This window comes from Ornithorhynchus anatinus, chromosome 8 (genome assembly GCF_004115215.2).
Source record: "Ornithorhynchus anatinus isolate Pmale09 chromosome 8, mOrnAna1.pri.v4, whole genome shotgun sequence".
NCBI classification, from domain to species: domain Eukaryota; kingdom Metazoa; phylum Chordata; class Mammalia; order Monotremata; family Ornithorhynchidae; genus Ornithorhynchus; species Ornithorhynchus anatinus.
Genome location: NC_041735.1, coordinates 39,099,435 through 39,126,938, shown reverse-complemented (window position 1 = coordinate 39,126,938; position 27,504 = coordinate 39,099,435). Strand labels below are relative to the sequence as shown.

Genomic DNA, 27,504 nt, shown 5'->3' with positions numbered 1-27,504 from the left:
GAGGTCCTAATGATTCCTTTTCCCACCTTGTTACAGATGGAAACTTTGCAGATGCCGTTTTCAGGTTCAACGCTAACATCTCATACAGTGGAGTTCTGCATGCTGTGACGCAAGACGTAAGAATGCATTTTGGCCTTCTTAGTGATTCAGCCACCGTCGGGGAACCAAAGGTCTAATGGTTCTTTCTTCAACTAGGGTCTTTTCTCAGAGAACAAGGAGAAACTGATCAATAATGCCATCACGGCATTACTGTCACAAGAGGGGGATGTTGCAGCATCTAATGCAGAACTTGAGAGCCAGTTCCAAGCCGTGAGGCGTCTCGTTGCCTCCAAAGCTGGTTTCCTAGCCTTTACTCAACTTCCAAAGTAAGTAACTCCTCATGCAAACTATTTAGGCTTTGAACTCTCACTAGACTCTAAGGTCCTCGAGGGCAGGGATATCGCGTCTGAGAAGCAGCATGGCCTAATGGATGGAGCAAGGGCCTGGGAGTCAGAGGGTCCTGAGTTCTAATACCGGCTCCGCCCCTTGTCCGCCGGGTGACCCTGGTCAAGTCACTTCACTGCTCTGGGCCTCAGTTCCCTCATTTATAAAATGGGGATTAAGACTGTGAGCCCCATGTGGGTCAGGGACTGCGTCCAACCCGATTATTTTATATCTACTCCGGCGCTTAGAACAGTGCCTGGCACATAGTAAGCGCTTAACAAATATCATTATTATTATTATCTGTGTTGTACTCTCTCAACTGCTTAAAAAGTTCTCTGCATAGAGTAAGCATGTACTAAATACCATTGATTGAGGTCTTGTTATTCTACAGAACTGTAGCCTGTTGAGAGAATGCCTTAAGAAGCAAGCACACCTCCCTTACAGTAGTAAAGAAACCAAAAAACTGAAACAACCATTTTTTCCCCCTCATTTATTGTTTTTCCATCTTTTTTACTTCTCATTCTCCAGTAGAAGTACATGTCCTCACTTTTCATGTGAGAAAATGTATGTTCATTGAAGGATCGTGGGTGAATGACTGTTATTCTCAATTCAGTCTACTTGTTTGATCACAACCAAATTAGGCATGATTTAAGGGAAATTATTTTTACTGTCGTCTTTTCGATCCCTTGCAATGAGTGAAAGATTAGGTCGTCTAATAACTGATCTTCAAGCAGTTGCTTAAGATCCTGCTTGATGAAGCATATTTCCAGCTACTCACTTTGTCAATAAGTATAAATTACTTACGTATGACTAGCAATAACGAAGCGCTGTTGACGACGTTGCAGTTAGTACTGTAAGATTTTAATTTCTGGACTATATCAAACTTTTGAGGTTGCACCATTATGGCAGTATGGTGTTTGTCTTCCACAAGGTTTCGGGAACGTTTAGGAGTAAAGGTGGTGAAAGCTCTCAAGAGAAATAATGATGGAGTAACCCACGCATCTATTGATATGCTTTGCGCCCTCATGTGTGTAAGTCTTTCACCGTTTCGTCGTCGTTTTCTTTTTAAATTCAGCTGAATGGTAAACTTTAAGATGTAAAACTAAGGCAGATGTTTCACTGCATATAGTGAAGTTGGCCTAAAGTTGTGGGGGGAGTGATAGAACATGAAGAAAGGAGTCATCTCATATCCAGTGTTATGGATAGTCAGAGCTCAAATCTTAATTTTGCCAGTTAAATGTAGCATTGGCCAGATGTTCTGCATCTTTGTGTTTTCTCTCATGACCTCCCCGCATCAGGTTGCTCTAGCCAAAGCATGTGACTGTATTTTCAGCACATTTTTTTTCCCTTGCTGATCATTGACAAACAGTGTATTGATTGAACCTGTGGATAGGACGCAGATGTGCCTGAGATAGCCCAAGGATTAAGTTCCTGTTGGGCAACCCAGCTCTCTAAAAGTTAACCTATGGATGGCAGATAATCCTCACTATCCACAAACCAATCCTGAAATGCCTGGTGTCCAGTTAGAGGAATTCTGTCGACCCGTGATTTTTGGCCATACTGTATTTTTTGGTTTGTAGCTATTCAGTTCATGAAGCCTAACCATCCCAGGTGCTCCTTACACAAATCAATAGACTGAAGTGCTTCCATTCCTGAGCGTGTCACGAGTAATTATTCTGTTTTGAGGACCATAGTTGTGCCCCCTCCCAGAGGTCAAAAATATTTTGGAGTTTATGCTAATTGGATGGCAGGCCCATAGGCAACTTCTGAATGCTTTAACCCCAGTGTCTTTATCACACAGCCTATGCATGATGATTATGACTTGAGGCAAGAACAGCTGAATAAAGCATCTCTTCTTTCTTCAAAGAAGTTTCTGGAAAACTTATTAGAGAAATTTAATTCCCATGTGGTAAGTCACAATTAAGCTCTTTTTATGAGAAGAGTTACGATGTTGATTTGCGGGGGAAATTGAGGTTAAATTTCTTCCAAGTGGTTCGTATGAGTTTATGTGACTAATTGTGGGATGCCCAATCTGAAGAGAGCCAAGGAATACGCAAACTGATCCCAAACTCCAGACCTTAATTTGTCACTGTGGTCACATAAACACCACTATGGCAACTCTTGAGGGTGGTTCCAGTCAGATCTTTTCGTAGAAAAAGAGCAAACCTTTCACAGATGGCAAAGATGTGGTAATGAACTCCTAAATACGTCTTCCATCATCTACGGAGACATGATCTCCATTCCAAATTTTGAGGAAGTGATCTTTACAGTCAGTCACGAGATACGGAAAAGCAAATCAATCCGGTAGCATTCCTAGAATTCTATGAGCACGGAGGCAAACTGCCCTCAGGTACTTGCATGAGCTTTTCCTCCAAGTACGGAACACAGAGAGGATCCCTTAAGATTTTGAAGGTGCCACTATAACCGCCGTTCTTTAAGGAAGGGAGATAGCAATAACTGTGGAAACCTTAGGGAAATCTCCCTGCTTTCCACTGCAGGCAAGATTCTATACTAAAAAACAAAATTAGTCAACCTGAAAAGAGGAGCTTCAAACCAAAAGTGCACCACTGCAGGAATGATCTTTGCCACACGACAAATACAGGAAAAATACAGAGTCCAGTATTAAGACTGCTATACTGTGTTCAGTGACCTTACAAAGCATGGCACGTCAGTGACAACTTGTAAATTTAGCCAAATGTCCCGAAATTAATCGAAAGCATGATACTGGTGCCGTTAGAGTGTGAAGGTGCCATATCTGATCCTGTACTTAACATTGTGGTAGAATCAGTCCTGCTCTAACTTTCTTAGGATCTCAAAATCTCTTCTTGATATGATCTGGGTAGGAATTGTTTATATTCAGTTTACAATCAATCTGACTCATCTAGGACTAATCAACCGAGCTTTGTATTTCCCAGGCCCTTTGCTTTCTCTTCTGCTTCATGGCTTTGGGCCACTTTATTGTTCATTAGCTCCACAGTTGCGGGCAGGATAGTGAAGAGAGAGGAAATAAAACACATCATTTGAATAGTGTTAATCAGTATTTTGTAGATATTTGGTTGTGGTTTACTTGCTGACTTCAGAAGCACTAAAATAGACTGGCTGAAACGTTGAAAGAATAATCTTTACAAACTAGGGCAAAAAGATTTTCAGTTTCTCCTTTCTCTTCAAGCTGATTCATTTCTTTGCTACTGATTAGCAGACTTCAGGAGCTCAATTTTGTGATGAAAAAGATTTCTGAATCATGTCAGGCATTTCGTCTACAATGAGTTGTGATATTAACCCTTCTAGAATGTAGTGTTTTTTATCAGTATTCTCATGGTGCGCAATCTTGTTACTAAATCTTTGTTGCAAGCTTCTTGAGGGGAAGCGTCAAGTCTCCCAACTCTATTGTATTCTCCCAAGTCCTTAGCACAGTGCTGTGCCCACAGTAAGCACTCCATACCATCGATTGATTCTAGCAAAAGTAAAAATGACTAGCTCTACCCAGAAGAAAAAGTAAGCTAAGTTGGTAGCTCACTATTTTCCATTATTGGTATCAAAAAGGCACTTCCCAGGTTCAAGCGACCAAAGTGTTTGGGGACTTTTATGTGATTATGACGCTTAAGGATTGAGGTGGTTAGGTTTTACTCGTAGCTTTGTGATCATTTAGTTTTTTCATTACTTAAAACTTGTGAACCTGAAGTTGAAAAGTTTTTTCTACTTACCAAAAATCACCTCTACATGATTTTACTGCTTTTTTTTGTGTGCAAACTTTCACAAGGTAGTGTGCTAACTTTGTTTCAGGATCATGGGACAGGCGCCCTAGTAATTAGTTCACTTTTGGACTTCCTTACCTTTGCCCTCTGCGCTCCGTATAGTGAGACGACTGAAGGGCAGCAGTTTGATATGCTCTTAGAGATGGTGGCCTCCAATGGAAGAACCCTCTTTAAGCTCTTTCAGGTGAGATCTTTTGTCTCTATTTTTCTTGTTTGTTTACCATTAAAAAACCCTTGCAAAATCCTAGGTGTACACTTGGCTGGACTCAACTCTCTTACATTCTGCCTAAAGATGTAAGGAAAGCTAGTAAGCACTGCTCATATCTCACATGATGCTAGGCCATGATTGTTGTTGTGACACACTGTTCTCTCTTTCAACTCCACCCAAAGGTGTTGAGAAATTTTCTAATACATGGAGGCAGATTATCTCCTTGTTCTCAGTTGGGTCGCTCCCCACCCTTTCATGTATTCTAAAGGTGAAGCATTAGATGCAGCAAAATTATTTCCTGTTGTTGACTTTATTAGCAGATTTCGATTTCAGTTTGATTAGCACCCAGTTCTCCATTTCCTCACCCCAGATTAAGAGAAATTTACCATGTTCTACTCACCCATGTCAGTCACTGCACAAATATGCATCATACATTTCTTCTGTCATGTCGTATTGTTTCCAAACAGGTTTGTAGTGTTAGATAAATATTCCCTAGCAGATTGATAGCCAAAAAGCATAATTTAAACCTATTTGATGGCAGAATTGAGTGTATTGATGGGATGTATGAAATCACAGGATTGTCACACAACTGGTGAGGGTTTTTCCATTAATATGTGACTTTCCGTTCTGAATTGGCCCCAAAACATAAGTTTATTCCTAATGGGCTATTTATATCCTTAAAATAATAACACATTTTGGACCCTGGTATAACTTCAACAAAGAATTGAGTGGTAACAGATGTAAAACTTAATATTATCATGGCCAGTTACATAGACCCCCATACTTCTAAGGTGGAACTTCCTCTGAAGTCATTGAAAAAGAGACGATTGACACTGTAGCTTACCTTTTGTTTTTGTCTTGTTTTTAAAGCACCCTTCAATGGCAATTATTAAGGGAGCTGGTTTGGTTATGAAGGCCATAATAGAGGTGAGAATATTTTGACTTGTTTATGAATCAGCTATTATATGTTTATTCACTATAGTTTAAGTATTAAAATTGGACTAATAGAAGCTCCATATATTGCTTACTTAAGTAATGGCAATTTCCTTCTAATTGTTGATAGTTGTAACTTAAGTGAACTTTTTAGTAGCTTGACAGTATTGCAGCCAGGCAGTGGCATGATTGAATTGATCTCCTTCCTCCAACCTCTTCAGTTACTGGTGGTAACAAAGAGTTCCTTCCAAATTTCTCATTGTGTGTATTTTGGAGTATCTAGAAGTTAGGGTAATGAGAAATGCAGGATTTATGTGTGGAAATCATGTAGTATATTAGGAAAACAAATTTATCTGCCCTAACCCTGTATTTGCCAGTCCATTGTTTTTCATTATCTTCTCAGAGAGGACATTTGGATTTGCCCTGGAGGCATCAGATACTTCTCAGAAACAAGTTAGTCTGAATGTGGATGAGGAAGATCTGTTAATGATCTCGAGTTTTTAAAATTACTTTTTAATCCTTAAATTCCATACAGTGGTTAGAATTACCATTTGATCCTTATAGTAATGATGGCATTTGTTAAGCGCTTACTATGTGCAAAGCACTGTTCTCAGCACTGGGGAGGATACAAGGTGATCAGGTTGTCCCATGTGGGGCGCACAGTCTTCATCCCCATTTTACAGATGGGGTAACTGAGGCCCGGAGAAGTTAAGTGACTTGCACAAAGCCACACAGCTGACAAGTGGCTGAGTCGGGATTTGAACCCTTGACTTCTGACTCCCAAGCCCGGGCTCTTTCCACTGAGCCACGCTGCTTCTCTCTAATGAGGAGTCCTTATGAATTATGAATAATAGTGAATAATCCTTATGAGGAAGACTGATTTTTAATCTCTTTTGTGATAGAATATTTATTAACAAGTGTAGTTGCTAACTTTTAGTAGCTAAGCATATATTGAAAATCAGCACAGAATTATTCCCATACTTTTTTTTTTAATGAAAGTTTATTCCACAAGCCCTGTACTTGATGGGATTCTTCAGACATTAGTTCCCGAAATGCAGTCTGGCTCATTTGAGAGTAAAGGGCAAATAGACACGTTTCGAAGCAATAGCTCCGTGAGACTGAACTACATCCAGCAGGGATCCAAATGTGAGGTGAAACGTCTCACACGAAGCATTCCCTGGCCAAGGCTACAGAAGCAGCAGCCTTGCGCGCAGGTGGGAACCAGTGCTGAAAATTTCCTTGTAAGTTATTAGTTGACTTAGGATAAGAGCCTTATTTAAAATTCAGATGATTGTTTAATAGAACAATCTGTCTTTTCAAAATACGGCTCTCGTGGTCATGGAAATTTTGCTGAACTGAATTTCATGTTGTGGTTTAATGCACATTTACTATCGGTTGGCAAAAAGTGTTTCTGCGAGAGAGAATACTTTGAGACTCTTGTCATTTTACCATCTTTTCAAAGGAAGGTGATAAAGAAATCGCCACGAAAATGCAAGACCTTGCCCTAAGTGAAGGTGCCTTACCTAGGCACCTGCATACGGCGATGTTTACAATAAGCTCAGATCAGCGGATGCTCACGAATAGGTAAGCTGCATTTAATTAAATGAGACTGAGTATAAACCTGCAGGTGTGGTGAAGGCTCGGGTTTAAAAGGGAACCGCCGTGGTGGCCGCCTAGGGTTGTCCTGAAAGCATTTGAAAATTGGTATGCAATTTAAGGAGGCTAACAATATACGACTCATTAGCCAGCTCACATTAAGGGGACTTGACAGCGGTCTCTTTGGTAGGCATCGGGCATGGAGGAATCCAAAAGCAATATGTCCCTGTGCGAACGAGACCTTTTTTCCCCTAGGATGGTATCTTTTAGGTGCCACGTGATTTGGCTCAGCGCTCCACCTTCTTGACACCCCCAAACCTGCAAAGGCTTCAGAGACACACCAGAGGCCTCTCCATGTAGCAGCAGAGAGAGGGAGAGACCGGGATGGGAGTGTGGAAGGTCCTAAATGCTACTTGTCGCTCAGGCAGACCTGCTGACATCATTGTCCCTGGTGCAGATTGGGAGCTGGGTGGCCTCCAGATTTTTAATTCAGCATGGGGAATCCCTTTTAAAGTTGGTTGCTGTCTTCCACGGCTCTGACTACATTCTTAGGCTCCTGGGTTTGGGCTGTGGAGCCCTGCTGGCAGAAATTCAGATATCAGGCCAACCTCATCCGCCTCAAACCCTCGTCGGCTGTAACTGTCCTCTCCTCCGGCGACGATACTTCTCCACCTTTGTCAACTCCCCCGCCCTTTACCTGCACATGTCTTTTGAGACTTTTAATTCCCCCTCCCTTGGCCTTGCCATCTATCTTATCGAAAACTTGAAACCATCAGACATCACATATGCAACAAAAACTCTTAGTCTTTGGCTTTAAAGCACTTAATCACCTTGCCCCCTCCTCCCTCACCTCGCTACTGTAATACAACCTAGGCCACACACTTCGTTCCCCTAGTGCTAACCTTCTCATTGTACCTCCATCTCCTCTGCCTCGCCACCGATCTCTCACCCTCATCCTACCTCTGTCCTGGATCATCCTCTCTCCTCATATTCAATAGTATTTATTGAGCACTGACTATGTGCAGAGCACTGTACTAAGCGTTTGGAATGTACAAATCGGTAACCGAGACAGTCCCTGCCCTTTGACAGGCTTATAGTCTAATCGGGGGAGACGGACAGACAAGAACAAAAGCAATAAATAGAATCAAGATAGCAATAAATAGAATCAAGGATTAAGATGATGTAGAGTCTGTTAGATGTGGCCCGAAAGAGATTATATCTGTCTCCTGTGAGACAGATAATTACTCTCCCCCACTTCAAAGCCTTACCGAAGGCACATCTCCTCCAAGAAGCCTACCCTGACTAAGTCCTCTTCCCCACTCCCTTCTGTGTCACCCTGACTTCCTTCATTCATCCTCCCTCCCATCCCCACAGCGCATATGTATATATCGATATATCTGTAATTTATGTATGTATATTAATGCCTGTCTCTCCCTCTAGACTGTGAGCTTGTGGGAAGGGATCGTGTTGGACACCATACTCTCTCAAGCGCTTAGTACAGTGCTCTGCACAAAGTAAACGTTCAGTAAATACGATCGAATGAATGAGTGATCCCCTTAATTTCCCTTGCACCTCTCCTGGCCCACCCTCCTCCTGTCCCCCTTTGACCTTCCCAGCAGTATCTCAGGAGAACCCCTGCCTCCTCTTAAAATCTACTCCTGCCACCCATCCCTTTGCACTTTATCAAAAAACTTGTCCCCTTCAGTCTTCCCTTCCTGACCGCCACTACAACTGTTCACCCTCCATGGCTCCTTCACTACCGGTTTCAATTATGCCCGTGTATCCCCTATCTTAAAAAAAAAATGCTCCCTTGACCCCACTAGAACCTCTATTTATTGGTCATCTCCATCCTTCCCTTCTTTTCCTGACGCCTTGAACAAGTTTGGAATCCCACTGCTTGAACTTCCTCTCCAATTCTTTCCTTGGCCCCCAGTAATCTGGCTTCCACCTCCTCCATTCCATGCCCTCTCCAAGGCCACCTATGAACTCCTTTGGGCCACATCTAACACACTGTACATCATCTTAATCCTCCTTGACTTCTCAGCTGCTTTTGATACTTGTGGACCACTCCTTTCTCCTTGAAATGCTGTCTTACCTTAGCTTCACTGACACTGTCCTGTCCCCATTCTCCTTCTCTCTGGCTGCTCCTTCTTGGTCATTTTACCTGTGGGAGTTCCCTTCTGTTTTCCATCTATACCTCTCCCTTGGAGAACTCATCCACTTCCATGGTCTCTTATACCATCCCTGTGTGGATGATTTCCAGATCTACCTCTCCTGACTTTGTCTGCAGTTTCGTATTTCCTCCTGCATTCAGGGTAACTCTACTTGGTTGTGTGGCCGGCTTCTCAAACTAAACATACCCCCAAACAGAACCCCTCATCTTCTCTTTCAAACTCTCTCCTTCGTCAGCGTTCCCAACACTGTAGACAACGCCACCGTCCTCCTGTCTCACACACCCATGACCTTAGCATTATCCGCAACTCATGTCTCAATCTGCCTGTTCAGTCTGTCCCCAAATCCTGTTGCTCCTCCCTTCACAACTACTCTAAAATCTGTCCCTCTCCATCCACCTCAAATACTGCCCCAGCCTCCTCTCACTGATCTCCCTGCCCTCTGTCTCACCACACTCCAGTTCATGCTTCACTCTGCTGCCTGAATTGTCTTTCTAAAATATCGTTCTGTGCTAATCCCTCATTTCCTTACAAACTCCAATGGTTTTTGCGTTGGAGAAACTTCTTCCCCCCTACCTAACCTCGCTCATATCCCACTACAACCCAGCCTACACATTTGGTTTCTCCCAACGCCAACCTATCACTGTATCTCAGTCTCCTCTCTTTTGCAGTTGACACCCCTTGTTCAAGTCCTCCTTCAGGCCTGGAACACCGTTCCCCCCCCCCCCCCCCCCCCGGCAGACTGCCACTCTCCCCATCATCATCATCGTGACTGATTTAGTGAATGCTTACTATGTGCAGAGCACTATACTCGGTGTGTGGGAGAGAACGGTACATCAGAGTTGCTAGGCATGTTCTCTGCCCACAACGAGCTTATAGTCTGGGGGGGAGACAGACATTGATTATAAATAAATAATTCATAATATTAAATTTAAAGATCTACATAAATGTTGAGGGTGGGGCAAATATCAAATCCCCAGAGCTCCCCAATCCAAGTGCCTGGATGATGCAGAAGGAAGAGGGAGCTGGGAAAGAGAGGGATTTATCAGGAAAGGCCTGTTGGAGTGGCTTCGTGACCTTAATAATGCTTTGAAGATGGGAAGAGTGGTGGTGTGGTATATGTAGAGGGAGAGGGATTTCGAGGCTAGGGGGAGGACGTGGGAAAGGGGTCAGCGGGGAGCTAGACGAGATCAGGGTACTGTGAATAAGCTCGCACTAGAGGAGCGATGTGTGCAGATTGGGCAGTAGAGGAGATAAATGAGGTAGGAGGGGGTAAGTTTACTGAGTGCTTTAAAGCCAGTGGTAAAGAATTTCTGTTTGCAGAGGTGGATGGGCAGCCTCCTGGAGGTTCTTGAGGAGTAGGAAGACATGGATTGAACTTTTTTTTTATTTTTGAGAAAAATGATCTCTGCAGTTCAGTGAAGTATGGACTGGATTGGGGAGAGACAGGAGGCAGGGAGGGCAGCGAGGAGGAAGATGCATTCGCCAAGATGGGATAGGATAAGTGCTTGGATGAGCATGGTAGCCGTTTGGATGGAGAGGAAAAGCTGGATTTTTGAAATGTTGTGAAGCTAGAACCAAGAGGATATGCCAACAGATGTAATGAGAGAGATGAGTCAAGGTCAGAGCCAAGTTTCTGGGCTAATGAGGTTTGGGGAGGAGAGTGGTTTGGCCTAGAGTGATGGGAAAACAGAGAAGGACAAGGTCTTCAAAGCCCTACTAAAATCACATTTCCCCCAAGAAGCCTTCCTTTACTCACCCTTCATTTCCCCATCCTATTTGGCCTGCCTTCGACATCCCCCAGTGCACTTGGATCTGTACCGCAAGTTTAGATAACTCGCTCCAGCATTTATTTACGTTTCTTTCTATTTGGCTGCTTCCCCTATCTGTAACTTAATGTCTGTCTTCCCCCACTAAATTGTTAACTCCTTAAGGGCAGGGATCGGGCCTACAAAATCTAATGTATTCTACTCTCCCAAGTGCCCAGTACAGTGCTCAGTAAATGCCATTGCCCACTTCGCGCCGGATCAGTTAAGGTAGGATGCTAGGCTTCCCCTTGTAGATTTCAAGAAACACTAGAATTTTCTTGAATACACCTAAAAATTCCTCTCGCAAAGGTCAGCCTCTTAAGCACGGCCTTTGTATATTTGAGTTAAATGACTAATCTATTTATGTGAACCATGGCGTCTTTGTGCTTCTATGCTAAAATCCTTGCGAATCTATGCTAAACCATTCCCGTCAGTTGGAAAGTCTAACTGCTTGGCTCTTGGGGTTTTTTTTTGTGTGTGTGGCTTTTTGTTTTTTCATTTTGTTTTATTTTCACCGGCCCCATAAAGACTCCGAAAGGAGTGAGGCTAGAGAGAAATGGAGAACAAAGGCCAGAAGCTGTGGGAAGCTGGAACCACACGGCCTGGGCCCAGATTCCTTGAAGAAGTCCAAAATGGCCAGAGAGAGAGGGAGAGCCGGAAGACAGCTCTTTGCATGGCCACGTGCAAGCTATGGCTTGCAATCTATCGCAATCCAGTACAGTTTACTTTCCTTTCACGTATGTCTCCGTTGGAGGCGGGATACCTCAGATTATTTTGATGACCCTTTATGTTGTCTAGCAACCTGTACCGACTAACCCAGCTCTTACCGTTCCTCATTCCTAGCGTAGTATGAAAATGAAGAGAGTTTATAATCAACAGCAGCAGTGGTGAAGGGGGTGTTTTGTGGGGTTGGGAGGGGAGAGGAGGGCAGGGATTCAGCCCTGGGTGACCCTACAGGTTCTACTCATAGCACCTGCCCTTTATGGCTCAGTGGACACTCTGAGCTCACAACCCCAGGTTTCGGGTCAGAGGAAAATGGGAGGGTTGGGGGGCTGTGGCTGCTGGTGAGCAAGAGAAGGTCAGGGGGAGCTCAGAAGGTAAGGGGTGCAGCCTGGTCAGGTCCCTCTGGGCACGGGGACTGTCGCCGCCATTCACATCCGAACGGCTCTTTTCAGGACTTTTTAGAGCCAGGTGGTGACCCGCTCTATTTTTCTCCCCCCAATAGTATTTAGGTGCTTACTTTGTGCCGAGCCCTCTACTAAGCACTGAGGTAGATAAAAGATCATCAGGTTGGATACAGTTTCTGTCTCACTTAGTCTTTATCCTCATTATACAGATGAGGTAACTGAGGCACAGAGAAGTTAAGTGACTTCTTAATTTAAGCGGACAAGTGGCAGAGCTGGGATTAAAACCCAGGTCCTCTGATTACCCCAGCTAGTGCTCTTCCCACTAGACTGTGCTGCTTCTCATTCCAGGATAATGCCCCAATTCTCCTCTTCCAGCTAATTTAAACCAATTGTCTTTAATCTATCAGTGGTAAAGGGGATGGCTAATCATTCATCTTCATATTTAAAATTGCTTTTTGTAACCCAGAAAAACAGCTGGATTTCAACTTTCTCCCGTCATAACAAAAACCCAGCTCCCCATAGCTCGCCTCTCAGGGTCCCTTTTTTTTGTTTTTTTTAATCGTCCCTTTTTAAATGTGAATTCCCCAGCTGTATTTAGTATTTTAATAAGGTTACTTCCAGTGCTGTGTGTAATGAGATGACTCTTTTCCTGTTTCTCTTCAGTTAGCACATAGCCCTCCCTAGTAGCAGGTTGGCTTTTTAAATACTACAGCGTGCATTGCTGATTGACATTTAGTTCACTGTCTTGTGTGGTTTCCCCCTATTGTCCCATCTACCCTTTTTGGGTTTTTTTGCTGGGCTCTGTGCCTCCTTGGTCGTTTCCCGACTCTTTGTAGTTAGTTTTGCCTCCCTCGGTGTGCTGCCCTACATACGTCCCAACTGAATAAATCCCTTGTTAATACTCTTTTCCCAATTTGTCCTTATAATATTTAATGCTAAACTACATATTTAAATAAATCCGTCACCCTTGGAAGTTAAACAAAGATCCTCTGTATTTTAAAGAGGGGAAGATACTTGAAGGATGGGTCTTTTATTGTTAGCCTTGCTGTCGGTCTGGTGGAAAGAGTGCTACTTTTGGAGTCAGACCAGGGTTCTAGTCCTTTTTCTACCTTCTGTGATTAAGGCTTCTGGCCGGGAGGTGGACAGGCCCAGCAGGAATCCTGAAAAATAGCTGGCTACGAAGCTAAAAGCGGTGGGCGACCAAAGACCGCAGCAGCTATCAAGGCAGCTCCCTGTCGGGTTATGACGCTATGGTTGTTTAGGCCGTAAATAGCCCCTGGGTATAAAAAGCCTGGCTTTGCATCTTGCAAGCTGCTGGCCCCCTGCTTGGTCGCTCATTGCAGTCTGTGGTCCAGTGGGAACTCGACTGACACTGGGGGAGATAGGAGGTGTGAATGATGCTGTGCAAATCGCTAAAATCGATTTCTCTACACAGGCTCTTGATCCTAGAATTTCAGGACCCAGGCTCATCCATCATTCCCAATGGAAGATTCCATCCATCGTCGTCATATTTAATGCCTTAGAAACATAAATATAGACAAACCTATTTGTAGTGTATTAATACTTTGTTTTCTTTAGTGCTTAATTTTTCTGAAGTGCTTTCCCATCAAAGATCTCATTTTATCCTTCTGACATCGTTATGCAGTAGAGAGAAGCAGGGAATTGGATCCCATGATTATGTCTTACCCCATTAAGACCCCCCAGTCAAATGCTTCAAGTAAATTTTTGTCTCTTTTGATCCTTAGCCAATTGCAACCATATCTGTCTAATCATTTAGAATTGGGAAGCTGTCTTAGCATCGACTTTAACTGTGGGACACGTATCCTTAAATTCGGTGGATTCAGTATGACAGCTTATGTTGGCCTAGACTTTCAATGAAAACATTACACTTCAGATTCTCTAATTCAGAATTGAGAGACAAGAAATTGGAGTTCTTTTTCATATCTGCTGTGTTTCTGGGAATAAGGTTTCTAGACCATTGTCCAAACATCAGGCCTTTAATGCTGACTGAGTGCATTTCTTCCTCTGTCTACCCTGCCAATCAGGAAATATTTTACTATTGTCAGTTTAAGTACAGATTATTTTTAAATGGCATGAAATGCTGATTCTTCCAATTGAGAGTCATTGGCAGGTTGAACCAATGGTTAGTCCTCTGGTGCTCCAGTTGCCTGTCTTTCAAAGCTTTACAGTTTGGTAAATTCCGATTCCCACTCTGTGGGAATGTTGTGGATTAATGAAGCGGATTTTTTCCCCCCGTTTAGCATAAAAATGCAAGTTGCACTGTTAACTTTTTTTTACCTTTAGGAAGGTAAAACGAAGTTCTAGGTATTTAACCACAAACGAATGATTAAAAGCATAGCCCATCTGTTTTTCAAGCTTACATGAAATTTTGTTTTTAAAAATTCCTTTCTGTTCTAGCTGAGGTAAAGCAGCAAACCTTTCTCAACGTCTGCTTTTTTCAGACAGCTAAGTAGACATTTAGTCGGCCTCTGGACAGCTGAAAATGCAACTGCTTCAAATTTATTGAAACGTATATTGGTAAGTTACATCCAAAAAATTGAAGATTCCTGTAAAATGCAAAAAACAATCGAATAAGCAGTTAAGCATGTTAGAAGAAATCCTAAAATAAGCACTCGACTATCTGTCTTGTTTGTAAATTGAAACTCTTCTTTGTAATTTACTTGTCTTTTGACTTTCGACTTTTCAATTTATTTTGAAATGCAACAGTTTCTGTTTGTGGTTTAGCCACCAGGTTTGCTGGCATACCTGGACAGCACTGACCCAGTTCCTGAGAAGGATGCTGACCGAATGCATGTTAGAGATAATGTGAAAATAGCAACTGTGAGTAAAAAAATGTTTTTAAAACGTGAGACCAACAAATAAATGCCGATCTTGGTCTCGCTTGCCTTTCTTGTTCTTTAGTGTCAGGATCCTGCTGTAGATATTACTACTTTTCAGATGAGATGATATTTATTGCTTCCTTAGAGACCTACTTCTTTCTGCTAATAGACTGCAACTGAACCATGACCAGAGTGCCTTTGGCTGCAAAATTGGGCTTTGAGCCTCATATTTGAACAGCAGTGGATTATGTACACATGGCTTCTCTATTTCAGGAAAATATTTTCCCAGTTTCCTTCTTTCGATGAGAGTAACTGAGGAACAGAGCCGGGACTGGGGAGAAGCAAGGCAGAGGTGGTGGGGGAGTAGGGGAAGCTTGGGGGGTTGAGGACTACCCCCAATGTGTGAAAGATAGAACTAGAGCTATCTCATGGCCAGGACTGACATCTGCCCAGAAATAATGTGGGACAAAACCAACTCAAAATGTGGAAAGGGAGGGCTGGAGCTGGGTGAAAATTATCCCACTCTGTTCCAACCATTTAGAGAAACATCAGGAAGCATGCCCAAAGCAGGGGACTTGACACAAATGAGCCCTCACTTTTTTTTTTTTCACTGAATAAGCAATCGATCAGTGGTGTCGAGCATTCACTGTGTGCAGAGTAACTGTGCTAAGGACTTGGGAAAATACAACACAACAGGATTAGCAGACACGCCCCCTGCCCTTAACAAGCTTAGAGCAAGACCTTTTGTCCATTTCTTTGCTCCAATCCACTTATTGGGCTCCATCAGTGCTAAGTGGGAAAAGAGGCATGTGAAACAGGTCATTAATCAGGATTGGTAATTGCTTTTATTGGCTCAAAACAGAAGTTTTATGTAAGCAGCTGAAATGGGGAATACAAGCAACAGACTGAAGTGTTGGATGAAGTTGAGAAGCATTTACGATGCAATCTCCTTGTGGACAGGGATCGTGTCTATCAATTCTCTTGTATTTTCATGAGCAGTTAGTACAGTGCTCCGTACACAGTTAAGTGCTCAGTACATACTGTTGATTAATTACTGCGTATGCTAAGGAGAGATATGAAGGACCTTTAGACTACCATTCGAAAAACTATCAGAAGATCAAACACCACCAAAACGTGAAAGCAGTTTGCTCCGAAAATCTTTGTTGTCCGTTTCCTTCCGAGTGCTTTCCCAGAAGGCTGTTACTCGGTATTATTTTACAAGTTCTTCTTTTTCAGGATCAGTATGGCAAGTTTAATAAAGTTCCAGAGTGGCAGAGACTGGCTGGAAAAGCCGCTAAAGAAGTTGAAAAGTTTGCCAAAGAAAAAGTGGATCTCGTGTTAATGCACTGGAGAGATAGAATGGGTATTGCTCAAAAAGAGGTAAGCATCCCCCCTAACCCCCATACTCACGTTGTTCCTTCACTTCAAGCCTCATGGTGGGATGGTGCCAGGGAAGTTTCCCTGTATCTCTCTACTGGTTGCTGGTAGTCAGGTCCCTCGTATTAACGGGAGTCTTAAATTTTCACATGTTTTATTTACTGTTAATCAGTGGGGTTGTTCATGCCCTCCTTCTTTCAGTCCTCCACCTTGATTCATTCTGAGTGAAAAACTGCCTAAAATGTTAAATCCTAAAATTGTTCCCCAACTCGTTAGGGTTGGAACCTTTTTTTCCCCAAAAATGACAAAAATGTAACGTGGATTTTTTTACTAATAATTTTACAGAAGGCTCTAGTGACTTCAATCCACTTACTTTTCTTCAGTGAGGAGACATAGATATAATGCTGAGACTCCCTCAGCCCTTTGCCATCTCCTATCCTCCTTTCCTTGTTCACGTTTGTGGATGTGTTATTGCCCAGTCAACTGTGGTTAGAGCGATGATACCATTCCCCTCTGAAGTCCTTCCCCACACCTCCACTGGGTTTTCTGACGTGGGCAGGAGGCTGATGTCAGAACTTAATGTGCATTTACCAACTGAAACTTTTATTCCAACTTTTTGTTCTTCTCTCTTCTTCCTCTTTGTGCCTTGAGTCCAAATTAGGTTATTCATTTAAATGAAAACATTGCCGATCATAGAATGTTGTGGAATCTCAATTATCACCAACTTTGCTTTCTATCAAGTGGTGAAGTTACTTTTAAAAGGCAGAAAGCCTACAAAACTTTTATTTGCTGAAGATAGTTTTTCAATGGCCCATTACAAAATTACTAAATTACCTTTCTGCACTGCTATTCGTTCATTAATTTAATCATATTTATTGAGTGCTAATTGTGTACTAAACGGTTGGGAGAGTACGATATAACAAAAAAACAGACACATTCCCTGCCCACAGTGAGCTTACAGTTTAGAGGAGGGGAGACAGACAATAATATAAATAAATGACAGACATGTGCATAAAAGTACATTAAATCATTAGGTTGCCACTAAAACTCCCCAAATTTGGGCTTTAATTTTTTAGATTTTTCTACTGTAATGCAGTTCTTAACTCATGCCTTCTCATGAACAATCTTTCTCTTAAAAAAAAAAAAATCAGCTATGTTTCAAAATGTTCTTTTGGTTTCTCTGTGGATAAAATTTTCATCACCACTTTCCAAGTGTGAAATTCTCTCTCTGGAAAACTCTTTTGTTAAATATGTATAGCTGCCTTCATTACCAGCTAGACAGGGCTCATTAGATTTTGCTTTAGGAGGAAGAAATAGTGTAGTTAATTTGGCAATATTGTTTAAGTGATAAAGGCTCCAATAAAGCAGGACAGTATTAGCCTGATGGTTGCCAACTATCTAGGTAGGCCATGGAAAGTTTAGAGTTAATAGAAGTACCCTAGTAAATGCGAACATGGAATAATTCAGTATAGCCAACGATGAATTCTGAAAACATTGTAAAAAATCAGTTTATCTTAAAACTACTGAGTGCACTTCTTCTCTTCAGTCAATTTAATCTTTTTAGATTATTACTCCTTCTTTGAGTTATCTGTACTTTTATTTTTCTCACTTGCCAGCTTGATTATTTTGTGGCTCATTAGCTATTTAAGTGAGCAGGAGAAATGAAAGGCTACGGATAGTCACTCTAGTAAAATGTTTGAAAGGTAAGGGGGCAAAACTAAGATTATTGGTCGAAACAAGCCTGTGGATTTATTTTAGTTACCCTGTTATTGCCACCTGTTATCATATGAATCCATAATCATCTTTGACAGCAGAACTGAGGGCCTCCTGGGTACAGAGCAGCGTCCTTAGTGTTGAGAGGCAGCGTGGCCTAGTGGATAGAGCACGGCCCTGGGAGTCAGAAGGTCATGGGTTCTAATTCTGAATCTACTGCTTGTCTGCTGTGTGACCTTGGGCAAGTCACTTAACTTCTCTATGCCTCATTGCCTCATCTATAAAATGGGGATTGAGACTGTGAGCCCCACATGGGACAGGGATTTGCTTGTATCCACCTCAGTGCTTAGTACAGTGCCTGGCTCATAGTAAGCACTTAAATACCATTATTATTATTGGAAACATATAACAGAGCGACACTGAAAATACCCAATTCCATGAAAAAAAAATTCCTCATACCCCAAGGGTTTATTCTGAATTCTAAGGTGGAACACTTTGTTTTCTTGCTTGTGTACACTCTTGTAATTGACTCCACCACATAGTTCTCTCTCTCCTACCCCCATTTTTTTTTAAGAAATAAAAGATTATGTTAGTAAAACATAAAAACGTCATGTACCGGGGTAGGGTCAGAACACCCTGGATCAAGCTTGTGGAGATGTCAATTTGGGGGATGGGAGAGGAGGATTCAGACATAAGCCCATAATGGAGCCCACTCTGGGGTAGGAAGGGGATAAAGGAGGGTGTTGGAGTTCCTGTAATTCATTGAGAACCTATTGAATGCAGCCCTCGAGAGAGTGCGGTAAAAGATAGACAGTCTCCAGCGTCCCTCTCTGTTCCTTCTCCCCTCTTTTCATCCTTTTTTTCCTTTTACACTAGTGCCCCTTATCGCTAGACTTAATACCCCATATTACAGTCTCTCCCATGTTTGGGGGGTTGCAGAAAAGTGGGGCATTTATGCAAGGAGATAATGTAGTCTTTCTGGGCCATCTTAATCTGTTTTACCTGAGTACTTCTATCCCTCTTCACCTTTGTTATGTAAACTTCATTTCTAGTTTGAATCTGTCATACCTGCAAGTTCGTATTTTAATAATTTCATCTAGCTGTTTGCCTACCAAGCAGAGAAAGAAATTCATGATGATTTTGAAAGCTTCAGTAACCCCTTTGAAGTTTTTCAGTTAGGGATTGTGGAGCAACTTCTAAATTTTCCTGATTAGAATAGAGCATTCACGTTGAGGGAATTAAAAAAATAACAAATTTCTGGAAGAATGCAACTGTTTGGGCTTGATTTTTGTGTAGTAAAATTTTGATATGAGTTGTATTTGTGTTTGTGTCTCTGTGTGTTTGTTGTATATATACTCTACAGTGTGGCTTAGTTGTTTGTATATAGATATATATTTATTCCAATATTCCAGTATCAGGTTTTATAGGCAACCAAATTTTCTAGTCAAATATATAAAACTAAGCCACGCTAGTTAGAGTCTAGAAAATTTGTTGCCTATTTAACCTGATACTGGAATATTTTAAGTTCAACCCTCTACTAGTTCTTGCAAATTGTACTAAATTTCTTCAAGGATAAGGGTAGGCGTGTAAATGCTGAATTTGAACATGTGGAAAAATTTGTTGTTTCAAAATCTTTCTTTTTCATGAACTGGGTTGTGGTCTGTTTTGAAAGTATCAGCTGTAATTGAGTGCCTGCTGGGAACAAAACATTGCACTAAGCACTTTGGGAAGGCTTCAAAGGAAGATGTGATTCATGCCCTTGCGGAGCTTTATAGCCTAATGGAAGAGGGATGACTAAAGAGATAATAAATGGGAAAACAGTTAAGTTAGTAAACAGTTCAATATGAGAGTGCTGAAATGCTGATGGGTTTCGGAAGCAGAACTATTAATGAAAGGCAATTTAAGAAGTGGGGAGTACTTTGAGTGGCTCCATAATTCTGTAGTATGTTTTGAGCCACTTTGAGATCTACAGACTACTGGTTCTATCTCCCCTGTTCAAATAAAATCTATTAATATTGGCGTCATCCTTAAAAAGTTAATATATAAGGTGATACTTTGCAGAGATTGCCTGATTTTTTTTTTTGTTAAAAAATATTCCTTTTTTCTTTCTATCGATCATATTCAGGACAGAAACAATATGGTGAGTTTAAAGTCCGTGCTGTCTGTGTCACTTGTGTTAAACTGCCTGGCATGTAAAGTCTTGTTTGATTAGCAGTAGCTAAGAATGTAGTAACATCTGATTTCCAGTCCAAGTCGTTGGTGCGTTTTTGTATTACCTGCTTCATTCAAACTTTAAGATATTCTTGGTCCTGACAACTAAGACACCTCTGCATTTTGAAGTTTGATTGTAGTTTCCTATTAACTGCATGTAAACGTGTGCAATAATTCACCTCTTTTAACTGATACGTAATACTTAGACACACTTAGAGCTTATTGATTCTTTATTGAAAAATACAATGTTGGTTTCTAAATGTGGTAAATTGAATATTGTACGTTAGTAACGTGGTCTTCCTAGATAAAATTCGCTATTTAGTCCTGCTGCCTTTCATCAAAATATGGATTTCGTTGGAATTTTGCTAATCGTTTATAAACTGAACATGATTTTGGGAAGTGGAATGCTGTAAATATGGGCAAATAACGTTGGAAGAGTTTACTTGGTAACCCCAGATTTGGCAGTGTTTTGTGTGTTTTTTTCTTTGCCCCTCTTCAGAATCTTAATCAAAAGCCAGTCATACTTAGGAAGAGAAGACAACGAATTAAAATAGAAGCAAACTGGGATCTCTTCTATTACAGGTAAAATCCGGGTTTTATTAAATTCATCCTTGGTTTTGCCTGGTGGTTCATCTTATTGGAGCTTCCGTTCTTTTCCATAATAGGACATTCTTTTAGGTAGAGATGTATTTTTTTCTAGAATAAATATGAAACAAACTGAAAAACCCATTAAAATTGGAAAGCCTAATGGAGCATTTATAAAAATAGAGGTATACTGCTATGATCTAAAAGGAATTTGACATTATGTAGTCAAATCACTTTCCAGTTACTCTCATTAACCTTCGCAATATAGTTCTGAGGTGAGAGGCGTCTCCATCTTATGAACAGGAGAAACGGGGCAAGAGAACAAATGGACTGATTGTCAGAATTCAGATATTCAGACAGTGGCAGAATTGACAAGACCCAAATTAGGTGGGTGCTCTTCATCAGCCGGGTTTTTTGTCTTGGAATAAAAAAGGAAGTCCTTATAATGGGAAATATTCGAACCGCAATTTTAAAGAGAAGGGGGGAATTGAACTGAAAGAGTATCTGTCGAAAGCTGGCTACCAGATATTACCGAAGATATGACATTATTTAGAGTGCACCTTCCTGCAGGAGTGCATCTTGAGCCTTTACTAGGGGAAATGCGTAGAGAACGGAGATGTCCACCGGGCTCTGGAAATGACTTGGCTACCCAACTTTGTGAGCCTTTAAGAAAAATAATAATACTAATAATGGTATATGTTAAGTGCTTACTATGCGCCTGGTACTCTTCTAAGCTCTGGGAGAGGTAAAAGATAGTCAAATTTTATGCAGTCTCTCTCCCCCATAGGGCTCACAGTCTTAATCCCCCGTTTTACAGATAGGAGAACTGAGGCCCAGAGAAGTGAAGTGACTTTCCCTAGGTCACACAGCATAGGCTCAGTACCGAGCAGGGGCCTGCGCCACTATGGGCTCTGGGCATGAAACCCAAAACAGAAATTGTCCTCTCAGTTTGGCGGATTTCATTATGACAAATTCTGCAATTTTCCGGCAGCCTCACGGGACTTCACCTACGTGTTTTCTCTTTGACCTGAAATCTTAAATTAGTGGTTGAAATTTCAATTTCTGACTGCTACTGTGGTAACTTTAAAGTAGTAATTCTTTAACAGGTGAAGTAGAAATATCTCATTTTCTTTAGTACATTCTTTAATTTGAGATTCCAATTACAAAGGACATATATTCTCTTCTGCTTTTTCCCTTATTACAAGATGTAGTGAGGAATATTTATTTAAATATTTTAAAAATGTAGTTCAACAACAGAATGTAGAGTGCCTGTTTTATGCAGAATATTCTACTAGTATTTCACCATTTTCTAATCACGCTTTTGTCTAGGTTTCTTCAAGATCATGCTAGATCAAACTTGATTTGGAATTTCAAAACACGAGAAGAACTGCGAGATACACTTGAATCTGAAATGAGAGCATTTAACATTGACAGAGAACTTGGCAGTGCAAATGTGATCTCATGGAACCACCATGAGTTTGAGGTAAATATGCTCGTTTTTGTGTTTGTTACTTTTTCAAAGTGATTTCTCATTGTTTTAAAATAAAAACTTCCTCAGTTGTGCCAGAATACACATTTTCACTTGTGGTGATTTGGATAGAAGGTGACAACAGAAGTAACGTTCTTCTGAAAAGTGTCCGTCTGACTAAAGCACATAAACCCAGGTGATTCTGGGTGAATGCTACAATTGACATTTTTCATTAACATGTAGTTTGGTAAAAATCAAGCCCCGTATGGTAGGAACGTTGGGACTCTATTAATCAGTAATGTGTAATGTATTCTTAGAACCATTCTTAGAGCCATCTCAGGTGAGAACTTTGAACCATGCTTACAGCCATCCATTCCTGAATGACCACTTAAAAGCTCAAATGTAAAATGAGCTCACTCTCGCATCTGGGTCCATGTATTCTGACTTTATCCATATAGGTGAAGTACGATTGCCTAGCAGAGGAAATAAAAATCGGAGATTATTACCTGAGACTGCTGTTGGAAGAGGATGAAAACGAAGGTAGTGGAGGGATCAAAAAATCGTAAGCGACCCTTCTGGTTTTTATAACTTCCGTGTTCAACTCTCAGTGCCTATTTTGATGGAGAAACTTGTCATTTTAGGTATGAATTTTTCAATGAGCTCTACCATCGCTTTCTGCTGACCCCCAAAATCAACATGAAGTGTTTATGTTTACAAGCCTTGGCCATTGTGTATGGGAGATGTCATGAAGAAATAGGACCATTTGGGGACACTAGATATATTGTTGGAATGTTAGAAAGGGTAAGAATTTCATTTTTAAAATTCACTGGGCCTTCTAGTAATCAATTAGGTGTACATTTTTTAAATCTGCAATTGAGTTAGAGTTAAAATGCCTTTTAATGATGTCAAAGTAGTTGGGCTTGAGGGTTTGAGCGGGAAGAGATGGAGATGGAGGCACCTAGCGCTCCAGGAGAAGGTTGAAAATCCGGAATAGGTGGCATGGGCCACGGATGTGGAAGTCAGTGAGGAAGATGGAAACAGCAGTGTTGAGCAGAAGAAAGAGCAGCATTCTATACGCAAGAGAAGTTAAATTTGAAGTAACAGAAGTCGGACTGGTTTTAATTTCTACCCAACAAAGCACAGCAACCCAAGTGCCGGACTGGTGGAGGTCAGTTAAAGGTTAGGGTTTTGTGATGTCAGAGCACTAGAGAGAAAAGTGGGCAAAGACTTGTGTCAGGGAAAAGGCTTGTTAGGGAAGCAGTATGGTCTAGAGGATAAAGCACAGTCCTGGGAGCCAGAGATCCTGGGTTTGAAGGTCTCTGTTGTGTAACCTTGGGCACATCACTTCATGTCTCTGTGCCTCAGTTTCCTCAACTGCAAAAGGTTTCAGTGCCTGTTCTCCCTCCTACTTAGACTGGGAGCCTCATGTGGGACAGGGACTGTGTCTGACCTGATTGACTTATATCTATCCATCACTTCAATAGGGTTGGCAAATAATAAGCCCTTAACAAATACCATTAAAAGAGGGTGTAGCTCTGCATCAATATATTTAGCTGAATTATAGTTGGAACGGTAAGTGTTTCTGTGATGGTAAATTTATTCTCTAAAATAGGGGCGTCATACAACAGAGGTGTTTTCCAATTTTCCCCAGAGTTCTGGGGGTTTAGAGAAACGTGCTATTGGATTCACTTCCTTTCACCCTGTACTTGCTTGAAATGTTTTTTGGACATAGATCTCTAAAGCATCCTTTTCCTATAAAGTTAGTTATTGTTCTGATATTCCTGAAAGATTGATTTTCACATTTAGAGCAAAAGCTATGAAAAATACACACTTCAGCAGTGGTAGCAAACTCTATATACGTTTTGTTCTCAAGGTGTTTAAGGAAAATACTTTTTAAATACAAATGAACTGGCAGGCTTATTTTGTTAAGCGCCCTTACTGCTTGAATGTGTGATATTTTATTAAATCTTTATAATTGTTTTTTATGTGAATAGTGTACCGACAGACTTGAAAGAGACCGGTTGATCCTCTTCCTTAACAAGCTCATCCTTAATAAGGTACAGTACTTATAAGCAAAAATGTCAGAGCTCACCTGAGCACATAACATCAGATGTAATCTCACCATTTAGGCAGTGAGTTTTCCAGTCCAGGCAGTCGGGGCAGTTTCCCCCTCTCTTCCAGGAAAAACACAGCCTCCTTCTGTGTTTCCAGCTCAGTGCCCTCTCTCAAACCTCACCTAATCAGTTTCTCATTATTAGTTCACATTTGTAGGATGCTAGGTCTAGCGCTTAGAAGACTGTTCGGCACATAGCGCTTAACAAATGCCTTCATTATCACTTGAGGGCAGAAGTGGAGTTCTGAAATTGCTGCCCCCGTGAGTGGGAGTAAATGAAGATAAACTGGGAGTATTTTTGCCCCATGCCGTTAAGCCAGTGAAGTGGGATGCAAGTTTAAAGAGGTGAGGTTCTTGGGGGCAACTTGCCAATATAGTCTCCTGGACTCTGATGACCCTGAGACTTGGGGGAACCAGAACATTACACATTTTAGGCCCCAGGGAAGGGTGTAGTAAACTCGCATGTAGGCAGACTGTACCTCCTGGTTTAACCATGGCAGGTGTGGATTTGGTGGGGGTAGGAAGGGCTGTTCATGTGGCTGCTGAAAATAGCAAATGGTTTGGCACCACTCTGAGGGAGAGGTAATGGCAGACCCCAGTCCCCACTTTACCATCTCCCCCTGAACCTGAAATTATTCCTCTGGCGCAGTGCAGTGAGAAGCAACCTAACCTAGTGGATAGATCACGGATATGGGAATCAGAAGGATAATAATAATAATTATAATAATGATGGTATTTGTGAAGTGCTTACTATGTGCCAGGGACTGTTCTAAGGATCTGGGTTCGAATTCCCGCCCTGCCACTCATCTGCTCTGTGACCCTGGGCAAGTCACTTAACTTCTCTGTGCCTCAGTTATCTCTTCTGTAAGACTGTGAGCCCCTGTGGGACATGGACTGTGTCCAACCCGCTTACTTTGTATCTCCCCTAGCGCTTAGACTGTGAGCCCGTCATTGGGCAGGGATTGTCTCTATTGTCTGTTGCCGAATTGTATATTCCAAGCACTTAGTACAGTGCTCTGCACATAGCGCTCAATAAATGCTATTGAATGAATGAATAGTAAATACTTAACAGATACCGTAAAAAAAAAAAAATAGCAATTCCGTATCACTTCCCCCCTCCTCTTGTTTCACCTTCCTCCTATGGCCTCTCTCTCTCTCTTTCCTTCCCTTCTCCTTTCCTTCCCCACATCCCTCCAGAATTCATAGCACAGGAAAGTGTGGCTTATTTGAAGCTTGGCACTTGCTGTGGAAAAGCAGTTGTGATGCCATTACCCTAATGCTCTACCTTTAGCATTCTGTGTGGTTGAGGATACAGTGTTTCTCTTCAGCAGAAAGTAAAGCACCTGTGAGAGCTGGCAGGTGTGATGTGGTCTTGGAGAGGGACTTGTTAGGGAGGCAGCTTGGTCTAGGGGAAAAGAGAACAGTTTCTTCTCTTGGCTCTACCGCTTGCCGGTTACGGGACCTTGGGAAAGTCATTTCACCTCTGTGTCTTGACTTCTACATCTGAAAATGGGGGTGAAACTCCTCTTTTCCCTCCCTCTTAAGAATAATTGTGATATTTATTCATATGTGCCAAGCACCAGGGCAGATAGGAGATAACCATGTCGTTCCCCAGCCCACATGGGATTCACAGTCTAAGTACGAGGGAGACGAGTCGTATAGTCCTTATTTTACGTAAGAGGAAACGGAGGTTTAGAGAAGTTACTTGCCCAAGTACATGCTTAGCACAATCCCCAGCACACTGTTAAGCATTTAATAAATACTATTACTATCTTAATATCTGTAGGGAAATATTTCCTAGATAAGTGGTACCATGGAATGGGGAGGGGTGATGGCAGAGGACTTGAGGGCAGTGGCAGTGATATTTGAGGGGTGGTTGTTGGCAGAATGTGGCTGGAGAGAGGAGATGACAAACTCCGAATCACTCCCAAGTCTCTTGTCCAGCTGGAGAGAGACACACCCCTCTGCCATTCCTTCTGTCTAACCTCTGCAGCCCTTCTCTGCGTGCAGCCCTTCTCTGCGTACAGCCCTCTGGCAGTATGGAACTCTCCCAATGTGCACATCAGTGCTGGGTTGATAGAGTAGCTGGATGCTTATAGTCTCCCTAACATCAGCGGAAATGGCAGTTTCCTTCATTTAAAATACCCCGAAATCGATTCTTACCCGTATGAACAGATTGTTATTGGCCGATTGTGGTGGTCTTCGTAATGTGTCTTCAAGAATTTCAGCAGACTAGCTTTGTATTACTCTAAATTCACATTCCCTTGCCCTAGAGAAATTCAGGCCAGTGATCCCAAGCTGTAATACAGGGTCTATAGACTTGTTCTGCACCGTTTTTCCCACTGATGCTCTTCTGTGATACGTCACGTGGTATCGTTTGCTGTAGGACTTTTAAAACTGTTTTATATAACCGTTGTTTTACAGAAAAATGTCAAAGACCTCATGGATTCAAATGGAGTCAAAATCCTTGTGGATCTGCTTACTCTGGCCCATCTACATACAAGCCGAGCAACTGTACCACTGCAGGTATCTGGGCGTCTGGTATTGTTATTGCCAAGAGTCCTTGATTTCTGGAGATTCGAGGGAGGAAAGTGTGTCCCGTTTTATTTAAGAAAATGGAAAATAAGATGACTCAGGGAGCTGTTTCTCCAGTAGTAGTGACGTCAGAACCAGACTTGCGAAATGTCGAAAAAGGCTCTAGAAAGTGAAATCCTCATACAAAGAACGAATCCAGGATGAATATCAGTATTTCAAGGTGCACCTAACTTGTTATGAGAGTAACAGTCTCAAGGAGCAGTCTGTTTTGGTTCAACCAGAGGGTTAACCCCGGGGAGGGGAAAAAAGATTATCTGACACTGAGAAGTAAAGGAAGAGTTTTCAGGAAATTATTCAGCCCCTCAGTTCTTTCAATCTCCATCATCATAAATTTTATTCTGGCTAAGGCCAGAGACAAAGAATGCTGTAAAAGCTCCTCCCATTTCTTTACTGGATCCCTTCTGACACCACTGTAGTACAGTCATTCTCTATTGGGGTTTGTTAAAATCACCTGATTTCAGAAGGGCATTGAAGGTGGGGCTACTGGGTGCTATTCCTTTGAACTTTTAGCTTAATATTATTTGTGAATTATTCTTTCCAGAAACTGAGTTCTGTGTTGGATACCTTACCATAAGGCCATT

At 41.8% G+C, this 27,504-nt stretch overlaps 1 protein-coding gene across 4 annotated transcripts in view; it reads left to right on the top strand.

Annotated features, from left to right (window-relative positions):
* The window catches only part of DNAJC13 (DnaJ heat shock protein family (Hsp40) member C13), a 110,487-nt gene that overhangs the window by 43,873 nt on the left and 39,110 nt on the right, over positions 1 to 27,504 (top strand). For 3 of the 4 annotated variants that reach the window (XR_003761411.2, XM_029070119.2, XM_029070121.2), the window contains 17 exons: positions 37 to 116; positions 196 to 365; positions 1,355 to 1,454; positions 2,225 to 2,332; positions 4,207 to 4,362; positions 5,257 to 5,313; positions 6,782 to 6,903; positions 14,484 to 14,559; positions 14,767 to 14,862; positions 16,098 to 16,241; positions 20,077 to 20,091; positions 20,662 to 20,744; positions 22,077 to 22,230; positions 22,674 to 22,777; positions 22,857 to 23,016; positions 24,210 to 24,272; positions 26,753 to 26,854. Coding sequence is in view for 3 of the 4 variants with exons in the window: in XM_029070119.2 (XP_028925952.1) it covers positions 37 to 116; positions 196 to 365; positions 1,355 to 1,454; positions 2,225 to 2,332; positions 4,207 to 4,362; positions 5,257 to 5,313; positions 6,782 to 6,903; positions 14,484 to 14,559; positions 14,767 to 14,862; positions 16,098 to 16,241; positions 20,077 to 20,091; positions 20,662 to 20,744; positions 22,077 to 22,230; positions 22,674 to 22,777; positions 22,857 to 23,016; positions 24,210 to 24,272; positions 26,753 to 26,854 (1,790 nt within the window). In the remaining variant the exon portion in view is untranslated. The remainder of the gene's footprint in view (positions 1 to 36; positions 117 to 195; positions 366 to 1,354; positions 1,455 to 2,224; positions 2,333 to 4,206; positions 4,363 to 5,256; positions 5,314 to 6,781; positions 6,904 to 14,483; positions 14,560 to 14,766; positions 14,863 to 16,097; positions 16,242 to 20,076; positions 20,092 to 20,661; positions 20,745 to 22,076; positions 22,231 to 22,673; positions 22,778 to 22,856; positions 23,017 to 24,209; positions 24,273 to 26,752; positions 26,855 to 27,504) is intronic. The other variant, XM_029070120.2, reaches the window with a different exon arrangement.